This window comes from Phodopus roborovskii, unplaced genomic scaffold, assembly GCF_943737965.1.
Source record: "Phodopus roborovskii unplaced genomic scaffold, PHOROB, whole genome shotgun sequence".
Classification (NCBI taxonomy): Eukaryota; Metazoa; Chordata; class Mammalia; order Rodentia; family Cricetidae; genus Phodopus; species Phodopus roborovskii.
The window spans coordinates 13942339-13961203 of record NW_026126416.1 but is presented as its reverse complement, the minus strand read 5'-3'; the positions used below and the strand labels follow the sequence as shown (position 1 = coordinate 13961203).

General features: G+C 38.5%; 2 protein-coding genes across 2 annotated transcripts in view; one reads left to right on the top strand and one right to left on the bottom strand.

The window, feature by feature from the left end:
* Macrod2 (mono-ADP ribosylhydrolase 2) overlaps positions 1-18865 on the top strand; it is a 1848725-nt gene that overhangs the window by 253239 nt on the left and 1576621 nt on the right. The window lies entirely within an intron of this gene.
* Flrt3 (fibronectin leucine rich transmembrane protein 3) lies at positions 1133-14076 on the bottom strand. The gene is made up of 3 exons (XM_051183274.1): positions 13820-14076; positions 5818-5992; positions 1133-4579 (listed from the first exon to the last, which is right to left on the bottom strand). The coding sequence occupies exon 3, from the start codon at positions 4535-4537 to the stop codon at positions 2588-2590; it is 1950 nt and encodes a 649-aa protein (XP_051039231.1). The 5' UTR covers positions 4538-4579; positions 5818-5992; positions 13820-14076; the 3' UTR covers positions 1133-2587.

The window sequence follows — 18865 nt, the reverse complement described above, 5'->3', positions numbered from 1 at the left end:
AGTTTTACTAGCAAAATAAATGGATGAACATTTCATACAGGACTTTTAAAAGTGCATGTATACTTTGTTAATCTCTTTCCTTTGAAGGCGGAGGCTGAAGGCAGAGGCTGAAGCTAAGTGAATAGTAAGCTTTTATCTACTTGGTGCTGTGTATTTTTTATATATACATGTTTGGATTTGTTTTAGATGAAATAATAAGAAGGGGTATACTAAAACATACATAAAATTTTCTATGCTTCTCCAAGTTTTACTAATTGGAAAATAGTTGATATAATACATTTTTCACTTTTTATAGGTTTATTGGGACTTCATAAACTTCATAGTTCTTTCTCTGACTTTAGCAGAACTGTAGTTGAACCTCTCAAAACTCTGGGTAGCTAAGTCAAACTTCCTTCAGAACATGTTTCCCATAGTGTTGTTAAGTGTACTTTTCAGTCATTCATAGAAAATGAATGTCCTCTATATCAGGCAGTCAAAAGATAAATGGTTGGGTTAACATTTTGATGATGTCAAGTAAATAAGAAGTAAGGTTTCCGAGTTGTTTGTGGATCAGTGGGGAGCAGTGGTGTCTAGCAAACCCTGGGAGCACTCTAGATTTTCTTGACCAGAACAGTAGAAAGAGAGGCTGTGCCAGAGTCTGTGAGCACTCATCACGCAGGCTCCTCTAAACCTCATGGTGTCCCCTGTGCTTCTGTTTCAGTACTCTATACAGACAGACAGAGTTGAACCACAAGGTTCGACACTGTGCCTATTAAGGGGTAGAGAGCCAATTTCAGATCTTTTGATGCCAACTCACTCTCTCAAAAGGAAATTTAAAAGACAATTCAGCTCTTGAAAGACCATCTTAAAAAGTAACAGCCCAGATAATGGCAACTGTGCTCATAAAAGGGAAAAGGCATTGGAACCACTCTTAAGTTCTTCATCAACCGAGTGTATAATGGAACCAAAAAATGTATTTATCCACCAAACACTGACTCTTTTTAAGGAAAATCCTTCTACTTCTTTTATATGTACCCAACTTTTATTTTTATGCCTAGAAAAATACATGGAGGTGTTTAGAACTAACGTGCTGTCAATTTCCTACTTTTTGTGATAGTAACATAGTCCCCCAAACAAGCACAATTATTCTGTGTGTTTTTCTTAAGTTTTATTCAGCAATAAGACCATAATTTTTCATATCTAAGGAAGTATGAAAAATTTGTCGAGTTTCAAAAGCTGAATACATGTAGCGTTTAATCAAGGCACATACAAGACTGGCCAAAGGGCGTACAATGCACTTTGGTTTTTTTTTTTTTTGTTGTTGTTGTTGAAAAAAAAATTCATGGCAACAAAATGTGGTATGGTTTTTTAAACAAGTTATAGCTCACAATTCAGTAGGAAGCTGTAAAGAAATGTTACATTACAAGTCCATTATGTAATATCTGGAAAACTGTGACAGTAATGGGCAGTATTCTCCACCATTGTGAAAATAAATTGAATATTTATGTACAGTGTTAAAGCATCTCATATAAGCCAGATCTAAATTTGATTTCTAGTGTTTATTTTTCTTTGAAATTCTCACTTGCTTACAGTACTACTTTCTCTGGATCACTGAGAGGAATTGCTGCTGATGGATTCACTACCTTCTTAACTACACAGACATTTTGCTTAAGCATCCTTTGCAATAAAAACAGCATAAACACTAACAACTCTGTATTTAGGATTCATTTTTTTTTTTCAAGAGTCTCGAAGGTACAGGCAAAACCAAGATGCAGTTCTAGTAAATGTATTGATTGCACTACATAAGTCTAAGTTGTAGTGGTTTTTTTTTAAGTACACACCCTCCTGCACATACATCACTGTTCTTGTGAAGTCCCTTAATTCTTGAAGCTCTGCTGACTGTGCCTTTAATAGCCGGCTTCACATTGTTTCTCATTGTTTCTATGGCAGCTGATGTACTCAGTTCACAAAACATGCTTAACTTTCCTACAGATATTTAATTTGCCTAGGGTAAAATGAGATGTTCAGCAAGTTTGATATTGCCCATTATGTCACATATTTCGATTTATTGAATATCACTGGGATAATACAAATTTAATCATTGGAACATTATTTCATAACTAGTTTTTGAAATTTATTTTCTCATTCAGCCAGGTTTCTTCTTCTTCTTTTTTTTTTTTTTTAACATTATATTTACCAAAGTGAAAAACGGCCTGTGCTTATACTACAAGGATCTCATGTGAACGCAGTCCTGATTGTTCAACACAGCAAGAAAATTCACTTTCACAGTCAACAAGTCATCTTACTCAGTAGAACACAAAGTAAATGGTTTATAACTTCAATATCTGCAAGGAAAATACAGTACAAATTACTAAAAAATACTAAAATATAGAATTGTGTTCAGGCATCTCTACTACATCAACCGCAGCAGCAACCTGAAATCTGAAACTTTTAATAAAAAGTTCTTAAATATAAATTATATGGCAAATGTACAGTACATTGCTTTTCTCAGTTTCTTTTTCCAGTGTTTTGCAGTAGTACAGAGTTCCCACTATCGCCTTTCTTAGGTTTACAAACCCTGAAGCAGTCTGGCATGGGACCTCCTGCATCATGAGTGTGAGTGGTCTGAGTCTGGAATCCCACTGTCTCTGTAGCTTCGGTTACTACTGCTCTCACTGTGGTTGTTTTTGTACAGATTCATCCCATTCGGAGGAAATATGGTGTGTATTACAAACTCCTCCTTGGAGATGGGTTCATTGCTTATGGGTAGCATCTGAAAAGACGTTTCCCTGATTTCCAGGATAGAGTTGTCCTTCTTAGTGCCAGCTTCTGCATAGTCGTCCTTTCTTCTCCTCCCTTTGTTGTATGCACAGTTCCGGGAGAACAGTGACCCGTTCCTATGCACATACCAACACACCAAAGCAAGGAGGGCGATGGTCACCAGGGCCACAGCCCCACCAATGATAGCCGCCAAAGGTAAATTCGGATTTTTGTAAGGTTCTTTTTCTTGCTCTCGATTGAGGGTGGTTGTGGGGTTGTACATTCGAAGAGGGGCAGTTTCAGTCTCAATACAAACAGGGGTTTCATCAAACAGGTAAAGGTTACTGGTTTCCATGGGAACCATGCATACTCTATAGGGTGAGTCAGGTTCTAGGGCTGTGACCAAGTATTCGCTGCGCTCTCCTGTTACTATTGTTTCTGTTATAGATCCAAATGCTGGGCTGTGGCCCAGTTTAAGCCAGCTGAGTCTTAGAGCAGTCATAGGCAGAGCAAGTCTCCAGGAGATATGGATCGTGTCAGAGGTGACAGACTTCACAGTAATTAAAATGGTTTTTCGAGACGGGCTGCCTGTAGTTCTCTGATCCTTAATGAGCTTGGGGTTTTTAATATCTGGTTGTTTGGTCACAGGAGCTGGCCACTGTCCTTGAGCAGGATATGCTGTGTTAGGTATTGCCGTGGTTATCTGAATGGTGCTCACAATCCCACTGTCCTTACAATCAAACAATTCTGCACTGAGGTCCTTGATAGCCATCCCACGAACCTTTTCTGGAGCTTGGCACATGAGCCCACGCACATTGACCTTCACAGGTAGTGACTGTAGCCAGTCTCGTACCCATTTCATCTTGCACCCACAATACCAGGGGTTGTTGCGAAGTATCAGTTGGGTTATATTGTCCAAATCATCAAAGATACCCTGAGGTAAATTGCTTAGGTTATTATTGGACATATCGAGTCGATACAGCTGCCTTAAATAAGAAAAAGCATTTGGGGGTACCCGGTTGATGTGGTTGTCTTGAAGGTAAAGCTTCCTCAGGCTTGTGCCTGGAAGGTTCACTGGTGCGGCTGTCAAGGAATTCCGCACCAGGGACAGTTCTGTTAAGTTTACTAAGTTGAAGAAAACTTTGTCACCCAAACCATGGTTGTTCAACAAGTTTCCATCTAAAACCAGGCGTTTCAGGCTTGTGAGACCATGAAGGGACGGTGAAGAGATAGTTGATATGCGATTGTCATCCAGGCGTAACTCTTCTATAGTCCTGGGCAAGCCCCCGGGAATTGTGCTAAGGTGGTTGCGGGACAGAAAAAGCAGTCGCAGATAGTTGCTGTCTCGAAATGCTCCCTCTTCGATGCTAACAGCTGACACTGAGTTATCATCCAAGTGTAACTCTTCCAGATATGGAATTTTTGAAAGTGAATCATACGTGATAGTTCTTATGTTATTCTCTTGCAAATGTAACTCTTTCACATACTTTGGAAGGTTGGTGGGAAATTCATCCAAACTGTTGTGGTATAGATATATTCTTTGTACTTTCAGCAAGTTTTTCAAATCTGAAGGAATCCCAACATTGTTTATTTGGTTGTTCTGAAGGTAGAGTGTTGTAGCATCCTCCGGAATTCCCATTGGAATGGATGTCAGAGAGCGATCATTACAGTAAATGAAACCGGCGTCACAGCGACACACAGATGGACAGGATTTAGCCATAACTGACAGAGGTGCCACTTGGAAGAACAGCCCAATTTTAGTCCCGATGAGAAAGAGGCTCCAGGCTGGGCTGATCATGGTCAGCAGTGTTGAGGTCTTTATAGCAGGTAGCTTCTATTACTACAACAGAGTAAGAAATAATAGAAAATAATTAGGCCAGAATACTGAAGTGTCTTAAGAACAGAAGTGGAAATGAAATCATCTATAGCAAATGTCAGTATTTTAATTTTTAGAGATGAGCATGCCAGGAATTCATTGCTATCTACAAACATACTCATATAATGTATTTAACTTGAGTGTTTCTAGAATATAAATTTACAGCTATCATGTTTAAATCCATTTTATTTAAAATATTAAGCATAATTAAACAATCAAAAATGTTTTAAATTATAATTTATATCAGATTCAGCTAGTCATGAAGATTATCAAATTTCCAACTTTTTAGTATTCATAGAAATTGACTTAGAGGAATATAATTTGTTATAACTAAATATAATATATATGCCAGTGTTTTCTGCCTCCTTTGGCAAATGACCATAAAAGTACAGAAATGTCTATTTCTGTGTGTACTTTGTACATCTTATACTGTATGCTTTAATAACTTGCTTTTGTTATTTTCAGTCTCAACATGTTTTAATAGTGCATTCATCTGTCTTTACATTCTAAGTTAGAATGTTTCAAGTTTCTTCATGGGCTGGGAAATTATAGATTTATGTGGATAGACTATGTGTTGTTCCCTTCTCCACTTCTAGGTATTAATCAGCCTTTATAATTTTAGGTATGAAAGTAAAATAGCTTAATTTTTTTCCTACCTTATTGAACGACGTTAAATAATTTTTACATGGGTGACAGTCCAATGCACATGGGTTACTTTCTTGATGAGGGGCTGGGGCTTTAAAACTCTTTAGTCCTTGGAAATGTTCTTCACTGTTTATTCAAGTAATCTTATGCTGAACACACCTCCAGGTCAGGCTTGCTGCTACCAATGAACATTCCAGCTGTGGTTCAGCATGGCTCAGCAAGCTCATGAATGTGGGGGCCAGAAACAATTCAGCTTCTGGTTACTATGTAGGACACATGGCTTCCTAATTTTTTTTCTCTCTGATAGTTTCAATGTGGTTGTTCCTTTGTGGTGCTTAAGTCCCTCAGTGGAAACTGCCCTCTTTGAAATTCTTACTGGCTCTTCTGTGCAATGTGAACAGAGATAGTAACTTCAGATCCTCATGAAGAAAGCCATTCATGATGCTAAGACCTGTGTAGTAATGGGTTTTCCAGGCAGTAACCCCCTACCCTTATTCCCATCCAGGATTATCCAAGTATAAACTCTGTACAGTAGCTACATTCTGAGGTGTGATTACCTGCTGTGAAATAGCTATTTCTTCTTCTCAGAAACTCTGTTTCAGTCACGTTCCACTGGGATGGTGAAGTCTCTTTTAAGAAGCAAAGGAAACAATGCAAATAGTCTTCATGGAAAGAGAATATAAATTTCCTTTATATTTCTTTTCCTTAAAATAGGCCAGGACTGAACACCTCCTGTGAAAGAAAACAAAAAGTAATATTATTAATAGTGAAAATTAGCATCCTAGAGGAATTTTCTAGTTGTTTAACATCAATTATTTCTTTTAACCAAGACATCTTTCATCATAACAGCTGGTAGAAGTGGTAGACTGACCTTGTGCTTGTGTTTACCATTTAACTATATAAAGTAAGTTGGAGCCAAAGATGAGATTGTCATCCAACTGATAAGTGGATGTTAAGTGATTATTAGTAATCACACTGAATCAAACATAGGAGCAAAATTTCATTTAAGAAGCAGTAAGACCCTTGCAGGGATTTTAGATTCAGGCTAACGACTCAAAACATTCTGCCTGATGCCCTGGCAAACAGTGTTTTAAAAGAAGACCATGCCAAAGACAGGAGCAAATATATGGCGAAGGGTTTTTATTAAAGCACTGTAATTACTCTGTGTTTTCTGAATATGGATTTATAACCCATACAATCTACATGTAAAATATTAAAAAGGCATTGCAGTGAGCTCTTCTCTTAATTTGCTTGGTGCTCAGTCTGGTGGTTCCATTTTCCTACCTGAAGAATGTGGGCACCCTCACTTTTCTACTGGGGGTGTAACAGGACTCCCCTGTACCTGCAAATTCTAGGACTTGTGTTCTTTATATGGGAGCATGTAAGTTCAAGTCATAGTTAGGACTTTTAAACTGTGGTTTTTTAAAAAGAGTTCTTTTAGACCACTGAACTTCCAAAAAGAAAATCTATATTTTAAGTAGGAAGGTCATTGTTTTATTCCATCAAGTTACAGTGGTCAGTTAGGAAGGTCAACCCAAGGCATCTCTTTTTTTTGGTTTAAACATGAACATGCCAGCCTCTATAATGTGTAGATTTCATTTCTGAAAAAGGACTTTAGGCTTAATTAAAATGACCAGTCATTGAGCTGTTGACTGGTTTGCCCATTTTCCCGATAGAACGCTGATGAGGAATTTTAGGGGGTTGGACAAGGGGAGCAGTGTAAGAATGGGTTACTCAGGATCACCATTTAGCCCCTCCTTGTATAGAGAGAACATTTGGGTACGTGGGAATATTTGACCATGAGATTCAGGACTAAAGGAGTCATTTTGCTTTTCTGCCAGTTACTACCTGGCATCCAACAAAGATAGCATCTGTTCCAGAATTTACTGGGAATATGTGTTAACCAAGGCCACAATTCACATTTCTATATTTTGTTGTGAGATTCCCCTTTCTTTTAATTTGTCACTAGATACTATGCTGTCATAGATTATATTAACAGTAAACAAACTTGAAAATAGCAAGTACACATTTTTTTTTAATTGAAGTAACCAAAATGGCAGTTGACAGATAGATTAAGCAGACTTGTGAATACAGCAAAGTGCTCATAGAGGAAAGTTTAAATGGCTTATGTTTAATGTGAGGGCTTTTCACATCACTACTAGATTTCAACAGTGTATTTGCTTATAAAATGTTGCCTTCTAAGTGTGTTCGTGTGGGAAAAACAAGCTACCAAAATTATAACTAGAAAGTTACTTTTGCAGTAAATGTTTTCTAACCTTGAAAATGATCCAGCATAAAATAATGATATTTTAAATCTTGGAGAAAATCACTTCAGTTAACTTGCATTAAAAATTAATTTTAATGAAAATAACAAGTGAGGACCTGTGTGAAATGACCAATTGTCCAGTAGTTCTTATGCTTCAGGGGCACTGGTAAGGCAAGGCATACTTTAGAGGTCAGATGATGAATCTATTGAATGGGATTTGAAAATGGCTGTTTGTTCTGAGTCAGGACAAACCACAGTGTGATATTTATGAGAACTGGGGATAAAATAGCTACAGTAGCTGCTTTGAAAAAAGAATAGAAAGAAAGAAATTTTTCATATCTATTTTACCAAACTGGGCTTTAAGAATATATGCATTGATCCTCATTGTTTTTAACCAGAGGTGGAAAAAAACATATTAACGTGAAAATACAGCTTAATTCATTTTACCTGTTTTACACTTATGAAATTCTTATCACTGAGATTTGATATGCAAACTCAGCATCTGCACCTGATACAAATGTGCAAACAGTGTGAATTGACAAAAAAACCTTCAGCCTCACTAAATCATGAGAAGAATGTCATTTACTTCTCCCCAGATTTCATTAAAACTAAAAAGAAAAACATAAAAACAAATGTTTTCTTAGAAATCATAGTTTTACGAATGGACATTCTGCATATAGGTCCTCTCACCTGCCTCTACCACTTTCAGGTCAAAACTGTTCATTGCATTTTATATGATTTTATACCCTCTTCATATTTCAAACTGTAGTGCTAAATAGGGAATTTGGTATATTTAAAGTTAAAATGATCTCTCTATCATAAGCAATCCAACTCCCATGTCTACACTTAGTTTCTGAGCTGGATACCCCATAGTCACAGTCATTGACCTTGTAGCTGAATGTGAATGATGAAAACAAAATGACCAGCATTGTTAGGGACACTATGGTCAGCTCCAGAACACTGGCTTCTGAGCCTTCTGTTGCATGGACTTGAAAAAGGTCATCACTTCTGAAAAGAAAGCAATAAATACTCTAGAAAAATATTGCTACTGAGGTAACTTGGTGAAAAACATAAGCAGGTCTCTGATACTTACTAATATGTTCTAAAATTATTTTAATGGAAGCATTAAGCATGTAACACATAAACCTCGGCTAAAGGAAAAGCACCCTCTCCTTACTCGTGAAATAGATTTTTAAATGTCATCTTTTGATTAGTTTTCAAAATTAAAAAAAATTAAATTGTTTATAACCTTAACTCAATCTAAAGTCTATAACTTATCTTTAAAATATATCAAAGAAAGTACACAAATAAAGATGTTATTCTTTGGAATTACTTTATAAAACTAATAAGTATTAATAAATCGTTTCTCAATAAGACCCTGACATTTAAGTAAAATCAAGAACTTGATGCAATGTACATGTTTGCATGATTTCGTCTAGTGGAGAAAGCATTTGAATAACAAGGTATTTCTTAGATTTTTAAGGATATAATTTAGCTTAAATTAAAGGTATGTGATGATAATGATAACTTCCTAAACCTTGTATTTGCCACCTTTCACTCAAGCTGATTGTGTCTTAACTTGTTTGATCAATACACCTTAAAGAAAGTCAATGTCAAGTTAATGTTGTGAGATTTGAGTTCTGTTTTATTGATTTGCCTCACAGAATGCTTTCTTAATAGAAGAAACTTTTTTAAAATATTAATTTCAAAAATAAGATGGCATTTAGAATTCACAAAGTTAGTTGCATTATTTTAAGTAAAACCTTGATACTGAAGAAAACACGTGCTTAAGTAAATCTGTCCATGTTTGTGAATGTTTCTAGCTAAACTGGAATGTACATGAGCGGCATCTAGCATCTTGGGGAAGTCATTCCTAATGAACAAACTGTGAATGTTAAGACTCTGCAACAAGAATCTGTATTTCAAGTAAACCATATACATGGTGAAAGTGGGAAACTGGACTCTTATCAGGTTAGTTTAGACAGACAGCAAAACGCTTTCTAAGCATCCTGTCTGGTGGTTACATTTTCCACAATCATCAGATTTCAGGAAGGTTCCAATTCCTTTGTTTAATGCAGGCAAGCGGAAGAAGGACCTCTTACTCTCCTCCTGAGAGTCCTGAAATTTGCAGGGTTTGCCGAGAGGCGGGGAAGCAAGCGTGCCTTTTCACACTTGGTTTTGTCCAGTCTCTTCCCTGACATGAAGAAGGTTTTATTTATAGAAAACAGGATAGAAAGTTCCAAAGCAACAGGATTTCCCCACTGAGTTTGTTGCAAATGAATCTTAATTCTGCCTTCGCTTCATTTAGTTTGTTTGTAAAGTGAAATGAAGCATCTTTAAGACAAAAAGATGGGGTGTTACCTTTTATCACACCACAGGCTCTTCCTTTCATGATGTTCAAGCCAGACTAAATGTGTTAGAGACCTAAGACCTGGATGAAGGAAGGGGCAACTGAGAGTGAGGCTCAATGGCACAGTGTTTGGGGCCCAGGGCATGCTTTACGTTCATACTGACATCTGTGCAGCTGAAAAGTGATACCTGCCTGTATTACACGAGAAACACTGACTGCAAACCTAAAGTTCCTCTTCCAGTGTGTGAGTCCAACTTGCTTTACATTTCTAGCCTTTCAATTTCCATGCACTAGTTCGACAGCTATTTATTTGAGTCAATTGTGTGACGGCCTCTGTTCTGCTTAGTGAAACCATCTAAAATCATGAAACACATTGCTCCTTTATGTCTGAGTAAGGTACTTATTGATGTAAACTGCATGAATGGGAAGGAAACTAACAACACATAGAGCTGATCAATCTATACTCCAGTGGCACACTTTAGAAAGTGGTGCTTAACCAAATGTGGTCTGCGGGTGTTCTCTTCAAAGTTGCCAGGGCAACTTGTGCATGCAAAGCTAAAGAACAAAAGCTGTCATTGTCTCATCAAGGGAAAAGCAATTTCTTACTCTCCTCCATTGAGTAGACTAATACCTGGGAAGAGCTGTTTGCATTCCTGACACTTCATTTTGGGGTGGGAGAGAGATTATGCATTTGCAAAGCAAAAACATGTTGCCTATTGACTAAATTACATTTTGTGCCTTTCACCTTAAATCTATTCTGTGGATTCTTCTTAATGAATAAAACTTAAGTCTGGAAAGGTCCCTCTTCTGCAGTATAAGGTGGCTTTCAAAACTCTGTATCATTCTGATGCTTAGATAAATTTAGTAATGTTGTTCAGCATTTCGAAAGTACATTGTGAAAAGAATATCCCTGTTTTGTTTTTAATGGATGTTCCCTTTCCTGGCAAACAGTTTACTAACCAACCACCTCTTGGTTGGAAATCGGTTTGTGACTTTTGGAAAACCTGTAGCGGTGGTATGTTAGAAGAAGCCAAGAAACATCCCCTTTTCTGCCACGAAGAGAGAATGCCATTCTGAGCGCGGATATTGCTGAGAGATTTACTGTTGAGTTTTGCCCGCTTGGGGGTGGTACACTCTACCAGAACACTGCTTGCAGAAGCCGCAAGTCAGATGTTGGCTGCTGCTGGCCAGTCTTTCCCTGGTTTAATTACTACAAAGCCTCCCGTTGAGAAGAACAGTGAAGGCCTCTGGGGCAAAAGGTGGGGGTGGGAAGCATGGGGAAGGAGGGACGAAGGGGGAGGAATCAAGGCTTTTGAAAATTCACTGAATCCGATTTCCCTCCTTGCCTTATTTATGGTGCTCTTCATTTGACACGAAACAACTATTTATAATGCCTTTTACCGAACTGGTATGAATAAGAGAATGTAGCAAGGGCTTATTGAGAATTTTTAAGTTAGCTTTAGATTTTGCCATTAATCATGTTCTTTGTTATGTAGCCCACCCACCTTTAAAAGGGAAGAGGGTTGAGACCAACTGAAATGGCAACTCTAAACTAAATATTTTAAATGACCAGATTTATTTTAATATCCATATGAACATCGATCTATCATAACTAACACACATACACAAAAAGAAACACTCATATAATATTAAAATAGACATACCTTCAGTCACTAACATTTGTTGGGTTTAAAACTGTTCAAAATAGCCAAGATAGAGGAGAAAGCCTTGGGATGTGTGGCCAAGCAAAACACAGGAGGAAATCTGCATTGCTTTCACTTGCAGGGTTAAAGCTGATAATTGTAGTTTTCATCTGGAGGGACTGACTGTTCATTAGGGTCTTGTGTCCCTAGGCAGGAGACGCTGAGTATAATTGGAGTTTCTATTTGATTGGGCAATATAGCCAGAGAAAAAACTGGGGTAAAGATAATTAATAGCTCTCTAACAAAGTCTGACAGCCACAAGATTTCAACCAAATTTATTTCACACCGCTTCATTTAGTTCTGAAAAGTTTTGATAGAATCAGAGACTCCTTAATTAACACTTGAAAGCAAAAGAAACATAGCTTCTATTAGCTGCCACATTTGGTTATGACACATTTTCAGTTTTATTTTATAATTTTTTTTTTAATTTTTGAAAAAAACTTCATTTGCTTCCTTCCCAGTTATGTATCTCATAAACATTAGATTCAGGAATTGTTTAATTGGACATTTGAACCTAACCAGAATCAATTTTATGCAGAGAAACAAAAAGCCCAATTAATAACCAATCAATGCTACTATTGGAATATCCTATTAATGAATTCATTATGTTTACTCATTTGATAATATCTTTTCTGACCCTTGGGAATTCTCTATTAAAAGAATAAACTGATTTTTTTTTTTTTTTTAGTTAAACATATGTAATGACATGCTTAACCCTTTTCTTTTTTGGGGCTGACAAGTATACAGATTTTCATATATCCACATACACATATATTTAAAGCTAAGTCGATAACTAATCTTTGCATAGTCATAACATAATAAGATTGTTAATATTTGTAGTGATAATATTTTGTGATACTTATAAAGGATTAATTTCTTTACTCATTTCTGAAGATATGGGTGTCAGTCACCTGTCACTCTGAGTCAAGCTTAAGTGATTCTAGCCTGAGAGTGGAGAGGTTTATCCTTTTCTGTTTATGCTGGTCAGGATATTCTTATGCAGTTAGCAATGAATGAAGGAATCACTACAGCTAAAGCACTTTTCATGGCTTTAATTATGGTGTTTCATCCTAATCACATAGCCAATGTGTGCATTTTGAGGCATAGGTTTACTGAGAACAATTAAAATAATTATTAAAACCCATTTGAATTTGTAATTGAAAATCACCAACATTTTTTATTGCCTTTTAAGTCTAAACAAATAAGCCCCCTCCCAATGTTGAGAAAAGACGGGCCTGTTGCACTCTTTACTTTTATGCGACCATTTTGTTTCAGAGATAATTTACTGAAAAACCGTTTTTTTTTTTTCTTTTACTTTTTTTTTTTTTTAAGCACATACATCTAAATACCTTTTGGAAGCTTTGTACTCCTCATGCATTTGTTCCAATATAAGATTTCCCACTTCGAGTTGCAAGTGAATGGACACTCAGCCTTTGCCATTTGATGATGACCCCAGGCTTTCCTGCTACCCTCACTGCTTACATCAAGCACAGTCTTCCAGGGTGATCTTTGTTAGTTTTTCTGAGTGGACTTACCCAGTTACTATGCTAATCACATTCTACACTTGCCCAAGCAATGGATTTTGGCGTTCTCCTGGACTGGGAATATGGTTTGGCCCGAGACTCCGAGTTGAATTTACCAGTTGAGATTCCCGAGCTTCAAATGCCTGAAGGAGCTGTGGTAGGATAAGCAGTGCACGCTTTCAGATCTAGGTGTAGCTGTTAATCCTCTACAGAGGGATCTTGTTCTCCCAGGGCAGCTTGCTGGCTGTGAGCAAGATGTATGCTTTTCATGGACTGCGTACTCATGGGCTGAGGAATTATTGATTTTCTTTCACAGTTATAAAAACAGCAATAGGTGATCATACCACACATGCAGTACACACCGAGTTAGCGACCTTTCGCTTTTGTACAGGGGGAAAAAAATCTGCCTCCTATTCTATCTCAAACACTCAACTTTCCAACTTGCAGTTTCCCGTAAAGCTTTGTGTTATTAGCAATTGCTTGAAACAGAGGGGATCATCACCATTAATGCTGTAGGCTGTAAGAAACTTCTCACATTTGGCTATGTAGGCAGACTTTCCCTAGCTGCCTTGCACGCACATCTTTGCTTGTCCTGCTGACGGAGCAAACGTGGCTACTTGGATTCCTCACGGAACCCAGCAAGTCCTTTTTTTCTAGAGAGTAACAGCAAGCGAAGTTTCTGGGACAATGGTAAGAAAAAGCATGGAAAACACTTACCAGGAAGACGAGAAAAAAAGCAATCCTTTATACCCTGCTGCTACAGCTGTAATTCCATTGCCTGTGAGTTGAAGTAAAAACCCTCCCCCGTCTGCGGAGCGCGGCATCCAGTGCACACAAAGCCACAGCAGCTGCAGCCTGAGCCGGTCCGTCCTGCTTCAGATCACTCCGGTGCTGAGGACTGCGCGCGAGAGCATCCAGTTGACTGCGTGCAGCCCACCTCCAAGTCTGAAGTTTAAAGCTTCACCTCGCAGTGGTTGAGGAAGGGGGTGATGTCATAGGTGGGCAGGACTTAGCCCAGCTCTTGTTCAGTGAGGTAACTGGATAATCAGACAGATGAGCTTTGCCAACGCTAGGGGGGGTGAGAGAAGCCAAAATGAGCCTCTCAGCTTGCCAAAGCCAAGATGCCATTTGGTTTGTAGGCTGTGCCTCAGACTCTCGGTGTTCCCTAAAGTTTACTACTACGAGGTAGTGGTAGCATACTCAGAAAACACACACACACACGCATGCGAGAAGGATATTTGTAAGATCACGAGAGAGGAACAGGTGTCTTGTGTCCAAGCTATCTGAACTGAAAATAAGTTAACGAAATTCAGATGTTTTCATTATGTTACAATCATGTTATAACTATATAACTAATATTTATTTGGTAAATGAATAGAACGTGGGTCCACATATGATTTACTTAGCAGAAAGGACATAGGAATAGGAGAAAGATAACAATATTGATGAAAGCAGTCTTAACGGGAAGTAGGAAGGCTTTTCCTTTCATGTACACTTTTACATAATGAAGCAGGCTTCATGTATTACTGCAGAGACCACTTACATGTGTGTCTAAGTGCATACCCCTACTTTAGAACCAAGTCGACATAGTCACTTACATTTAAGAGATCCCCCGAAAATAAAAAAGGTTTAAGAGTATAGAATGTTTTTCTTACTTTTTTTTTTTTTTTTCTTTTTTGGCTGCCACAAGCATGGGTTCAGACAGACATCACCATCCTAGAATATCTGTTAGAGATAGTTCTGCCAGGATTAAATTATTTTAATTTGGAGATTTCTCTGCCTCATTAACAGGATTTTAAGACTGTAATTTCCAGGTATAACTTGTTCATCGGTTTCTTGCTGCTGGGTTTGGAATTACTTTGGACTTGTGAGTTTCCCCCTAAGGAAATGAATTTAAGTGAAGGATCTTGTTTCTGTATTTACCCAAATGGATGTTTCCTTTAATTTCTTTATTGCAAGTTCATGGCTGTGTCCTTTCTAGGAAATTTTGTTTATCTCTGAAGGCTAGGTGTCTGTCTCAGGAGTATGTGGTTATTTTCTCTTCATTAGCTACCTTTAGTTTATGCATGTGTTTGTTTGGCAGCTGTTTGACCTTTTGAAATCCCCTCCACGAATGGGTGCTATCAGGGTGGAAGGTGAAGTGAACCCTTGATAATAGATGTTCTGACACCTATTGTTCAATGGTTGCTCTTTTGCTGACTTCTGAGGACTGACCCATTGAATGAAAGTAAGATTTTTAGCATTTTAACATCTATTGAAAAGCCAGTTTCTTAGAAGTATTGAGTAGTGCAGGTTAAACTCCGAGGTGGCTGCTGCATTTTTTGGAGAAAAGGAAAGTAGAACTAACTGATAATCTCTCAGGAATAGGTGGGTTGTTTTCAGTTACTGCAAATCAAACACCTGGTTTAAATTATTTCTTGAAATAGTTCTTTCTAGAAGCCATTTTCAGAAGAGAGCTGACTCTATTTAAAAAGGAAATTTTTTGCCTGACCAAATTCCTGTGGGCTTATATCCATATTTAATCAGTTCTGTCTCCATTCAGCTGCCTGAAAGCCTTCAACAGAAACGAAAGATAAATGGGCAATTTGGGTTATAGGTATCTAAAGCAAAGCAGGCTGGTCTGGGAGCTGGGTGCTCTGGGGATTGCATTCCCTAGGCTGCAATTTGTCATGTGACTTCATATTACCTGCTCTGTGCTTTGGTTTCATCTCATGGGAAATAAAGGCAGCAAGAATTTATTGAATACCAATTTTGTATTCTGACCCCCCCCAACAAGCTGTGAATTAAAATGTTGCAGCATGCAAGAGATTGCCAAAAATGTAATCTATCCTGCCTTCAATGTCATCTTCCCTTTTACAAACATATATACTCTTTCAGATTTAAATTACATTAATTGTTTGTGGGGGGATGGGTAGGAGAATATATGCACATCACTATGTAAGTGTGGAGGTCAGAAGGCAACTTGCAGGAATCAGTTTTCTCCTTCTATCATGTGAGTGCCAGAGTTCAAACTCCAGTCTTCAGGCTGAGCACTCTCACAAGTCCCAGACATATATATTCTCCGGGGCCAGCACAGAAGTGGGTGGGGGTATCCAATTCCTGCTATTATCAGACACCTGAAATTCTGCTAGTTTTAAGTAGACTCGCTTTAATGTGTGCACCCTTGACAACTTGCTGTACCTACCACCTCTAGCAAGGTTGAAATGCCAAGAGTTCCTCCAGATTGCTTTCCTGCTATGTATTCCAAAGGAGGCTAACAAGAAAGGGGTGGTTGCCGGAGCTGAAGGAGGGGGAGACTAAGCAGCTTTCCTTATGACACCATCTAGGCTGCTATGTGAAGGGTGGGGACTGGAGTCTCACAGCAGGAAGGACTCAAAGTATGTGTGTGGTGTGGAGGGCAGCTGAGTCTAAGCATATGGGCTCCAGAGTCTTCCCTTGATCTGAGCTCTCTCAAGGGCTTTGCCACATGACTATTGACAAATCATTTAATGTTTCTGAGTTTATTAGCTCAGAGCATGACTCATAGTAACTGCCCAGCAAAATGATAGCTGCTCTTACAAAGATGGGGGGAGGGGCGCATTTGGGCATGTGGTAAAATAAAAAGTATTACTCAGTGGTGGAAGCACAGGGCCAATAACATGTTTTTTGCCACTGTTTTCACATTTCTCTTTGGAGTTGTTCTATAGGCGGAGGATACAAGTGCAGTGGAGGCAGGGGATTATTTGTTTCCTGTCTTCTTATATCACAAGGCTTCAAGTTCCCAGGATTTCCAGCCTAGTTGAGCCCTAGAAGACTTTTGGGTAAAAGGTATTTGTTGTTATTTTGCATTTCTTTGTGTTGTGTAAGGTGGTCCATGATTCTAACATTGTTCCTGAGAAAGGGAACAACCAGCTTGGAAATGAGCCACTTTGATAACCTGGTTTAGAGCCCCAGGACTGTTGGAATTTGCACCATCAGAGGAGTTTGTGTTTTTCTCTGTGTGAGGAGGTAGGTATTCCTTTATCAAAATTAGGGGACATTACATTTGGAATCAGGTGTATTCACATAGAAAAATCAAAACAAATTTCCCAACCCTCTTGCAGATCACTTTTACTACGTCCCAAGTAAAGCTGAAATCACTCATGATTACACAAGGGATCATTTGATCCAGGTCTCCGAACTTGCCTATGCTTAGGCTATCTCATTCATCCTCATCACGAATACTCCCTAAATACCTTGTAAGAGACACTACAACTAGAGATAATCCCAAACCACCTCCACAAGTGATGTTTTGAGATTAAATCTTAGGACACATCAAAGTCTATTTAAGTTAGAAACATTGCCGATGGTCTATTGTCCCTTGAGGCTGTGGATGAGAATAAAGTCTTTACAGTGCTGGGGGAAGAAAAGGTAGCTCTGGCTTTGGTATGGTAAACATATTGACCTGGTTGCTATCAGTTGAGACTCTTTGGATTGCAAGCCACTGAAAGCCTAGCTGCACTGCTCAGTCAACAGCTGGAATGGATGGGCTTATGTGATGAGGTCAAACATATATACCAAATGGCTTCAGGTAAAGCTTGAGAGTCGCTTGTCAGCAGCAGATGCAGTTTTCTCTGCTTTCTGTTGTGGCTTTTGCAGTGTCAGCAGACTCCTTAAGCTATATACAGTGGGGTGGGGGGGGGCTTGGGAGCCCTGGCTTTCCTTTTAAGCATCACCAGTATACATACTCCTTCCCTTCTCCGTTCCCACAGTGTTCAAGGGAGGGGAAACCTCTTCCTAGAAGCTCTACACCCTCATTTAAATAGATTCTCACTCCAGAAGCTATTGTATAAAGATGGGACATAAACTGATGAACTACTCTCCCCCTAGGGGCTGTACTTGAAGTGGACCCTTCTAGAAACAGAGGGGCACACCCCAAAGAAGACAGAGGCCTTTACATTGAAGAAGGAAGCAGGGGATTTTAGAGATGGTCATTTCCAAGGATTTAGTGTACTGAAACTTGAAACCTAGGTGTGTTTTATAAATGTATAGACTTGAAGCTACTCTGTTTCTCTCAACTTTCTCTCTCCCTCTCTCTCTCTCTCTCTCTTTCTCTTTTCTTCCTTTCTTTTTTGCCAGCATTTCTGTTAAAGTAGCCAAAACATCTTTGAAGGATTTTTTCTGTCTATAGACCCTTGAGTCTAGCCCCCCCCTTTTCTGTTAACAGGTAGTGATGCATGTCAGGGCACATCAGTACTGCATCTAAGCATGAGCCTCTGCAATGTTAATAAAACATAGAGTGCACATTCAGCTATCTGGGATCCTGTGAAGTCAGGCCAGATGCTTAATGCACCAGTTAGAAACTGTACCACATCTTTCTGAACAATTCCACAGAGTATTAGAGAAATAATTAGATTTTAGCAGGTCACAGATGCCATCGAATACTAAAGAGGGTTTTAAAATATTATATTAAACAGTTCTTCTATTCTAGTATTTACTTTTAGTCAACACTTAAAATGCACCTTACAAACAAGATATATTCCTTTTAACTATATTTCCCAAACATATTGCATTGGGATGAGATCTATTATTATAGGACTTGAGACAGAAATCAAAGCAAAATCAGAGTGTCTATTTCCTTGTCCACCTACCCATACTTTGCTCTTCCGCCACAAGCAAGGTGGAGTGCTGCATCCCTGAGATTAGGAGAAAGGTAATAGTGGGGCAGGAGAGGAAAAGAAATACTTTATTGGTCCCCAGCAAAAAACGGAGGAATTGTGATTCAGAATAGATTAGTAGTTTCTT

Bases quoted from the DNA above. Each gene is read 5' to 3' on its own strand.
- Flrt3 (XM_051183274.1), bottom strand. From the start codon at position 4,537: ATGATCAGCCCAGCCTGGAGCCTCTTTCTCATCGGGACTAAAATTGGG.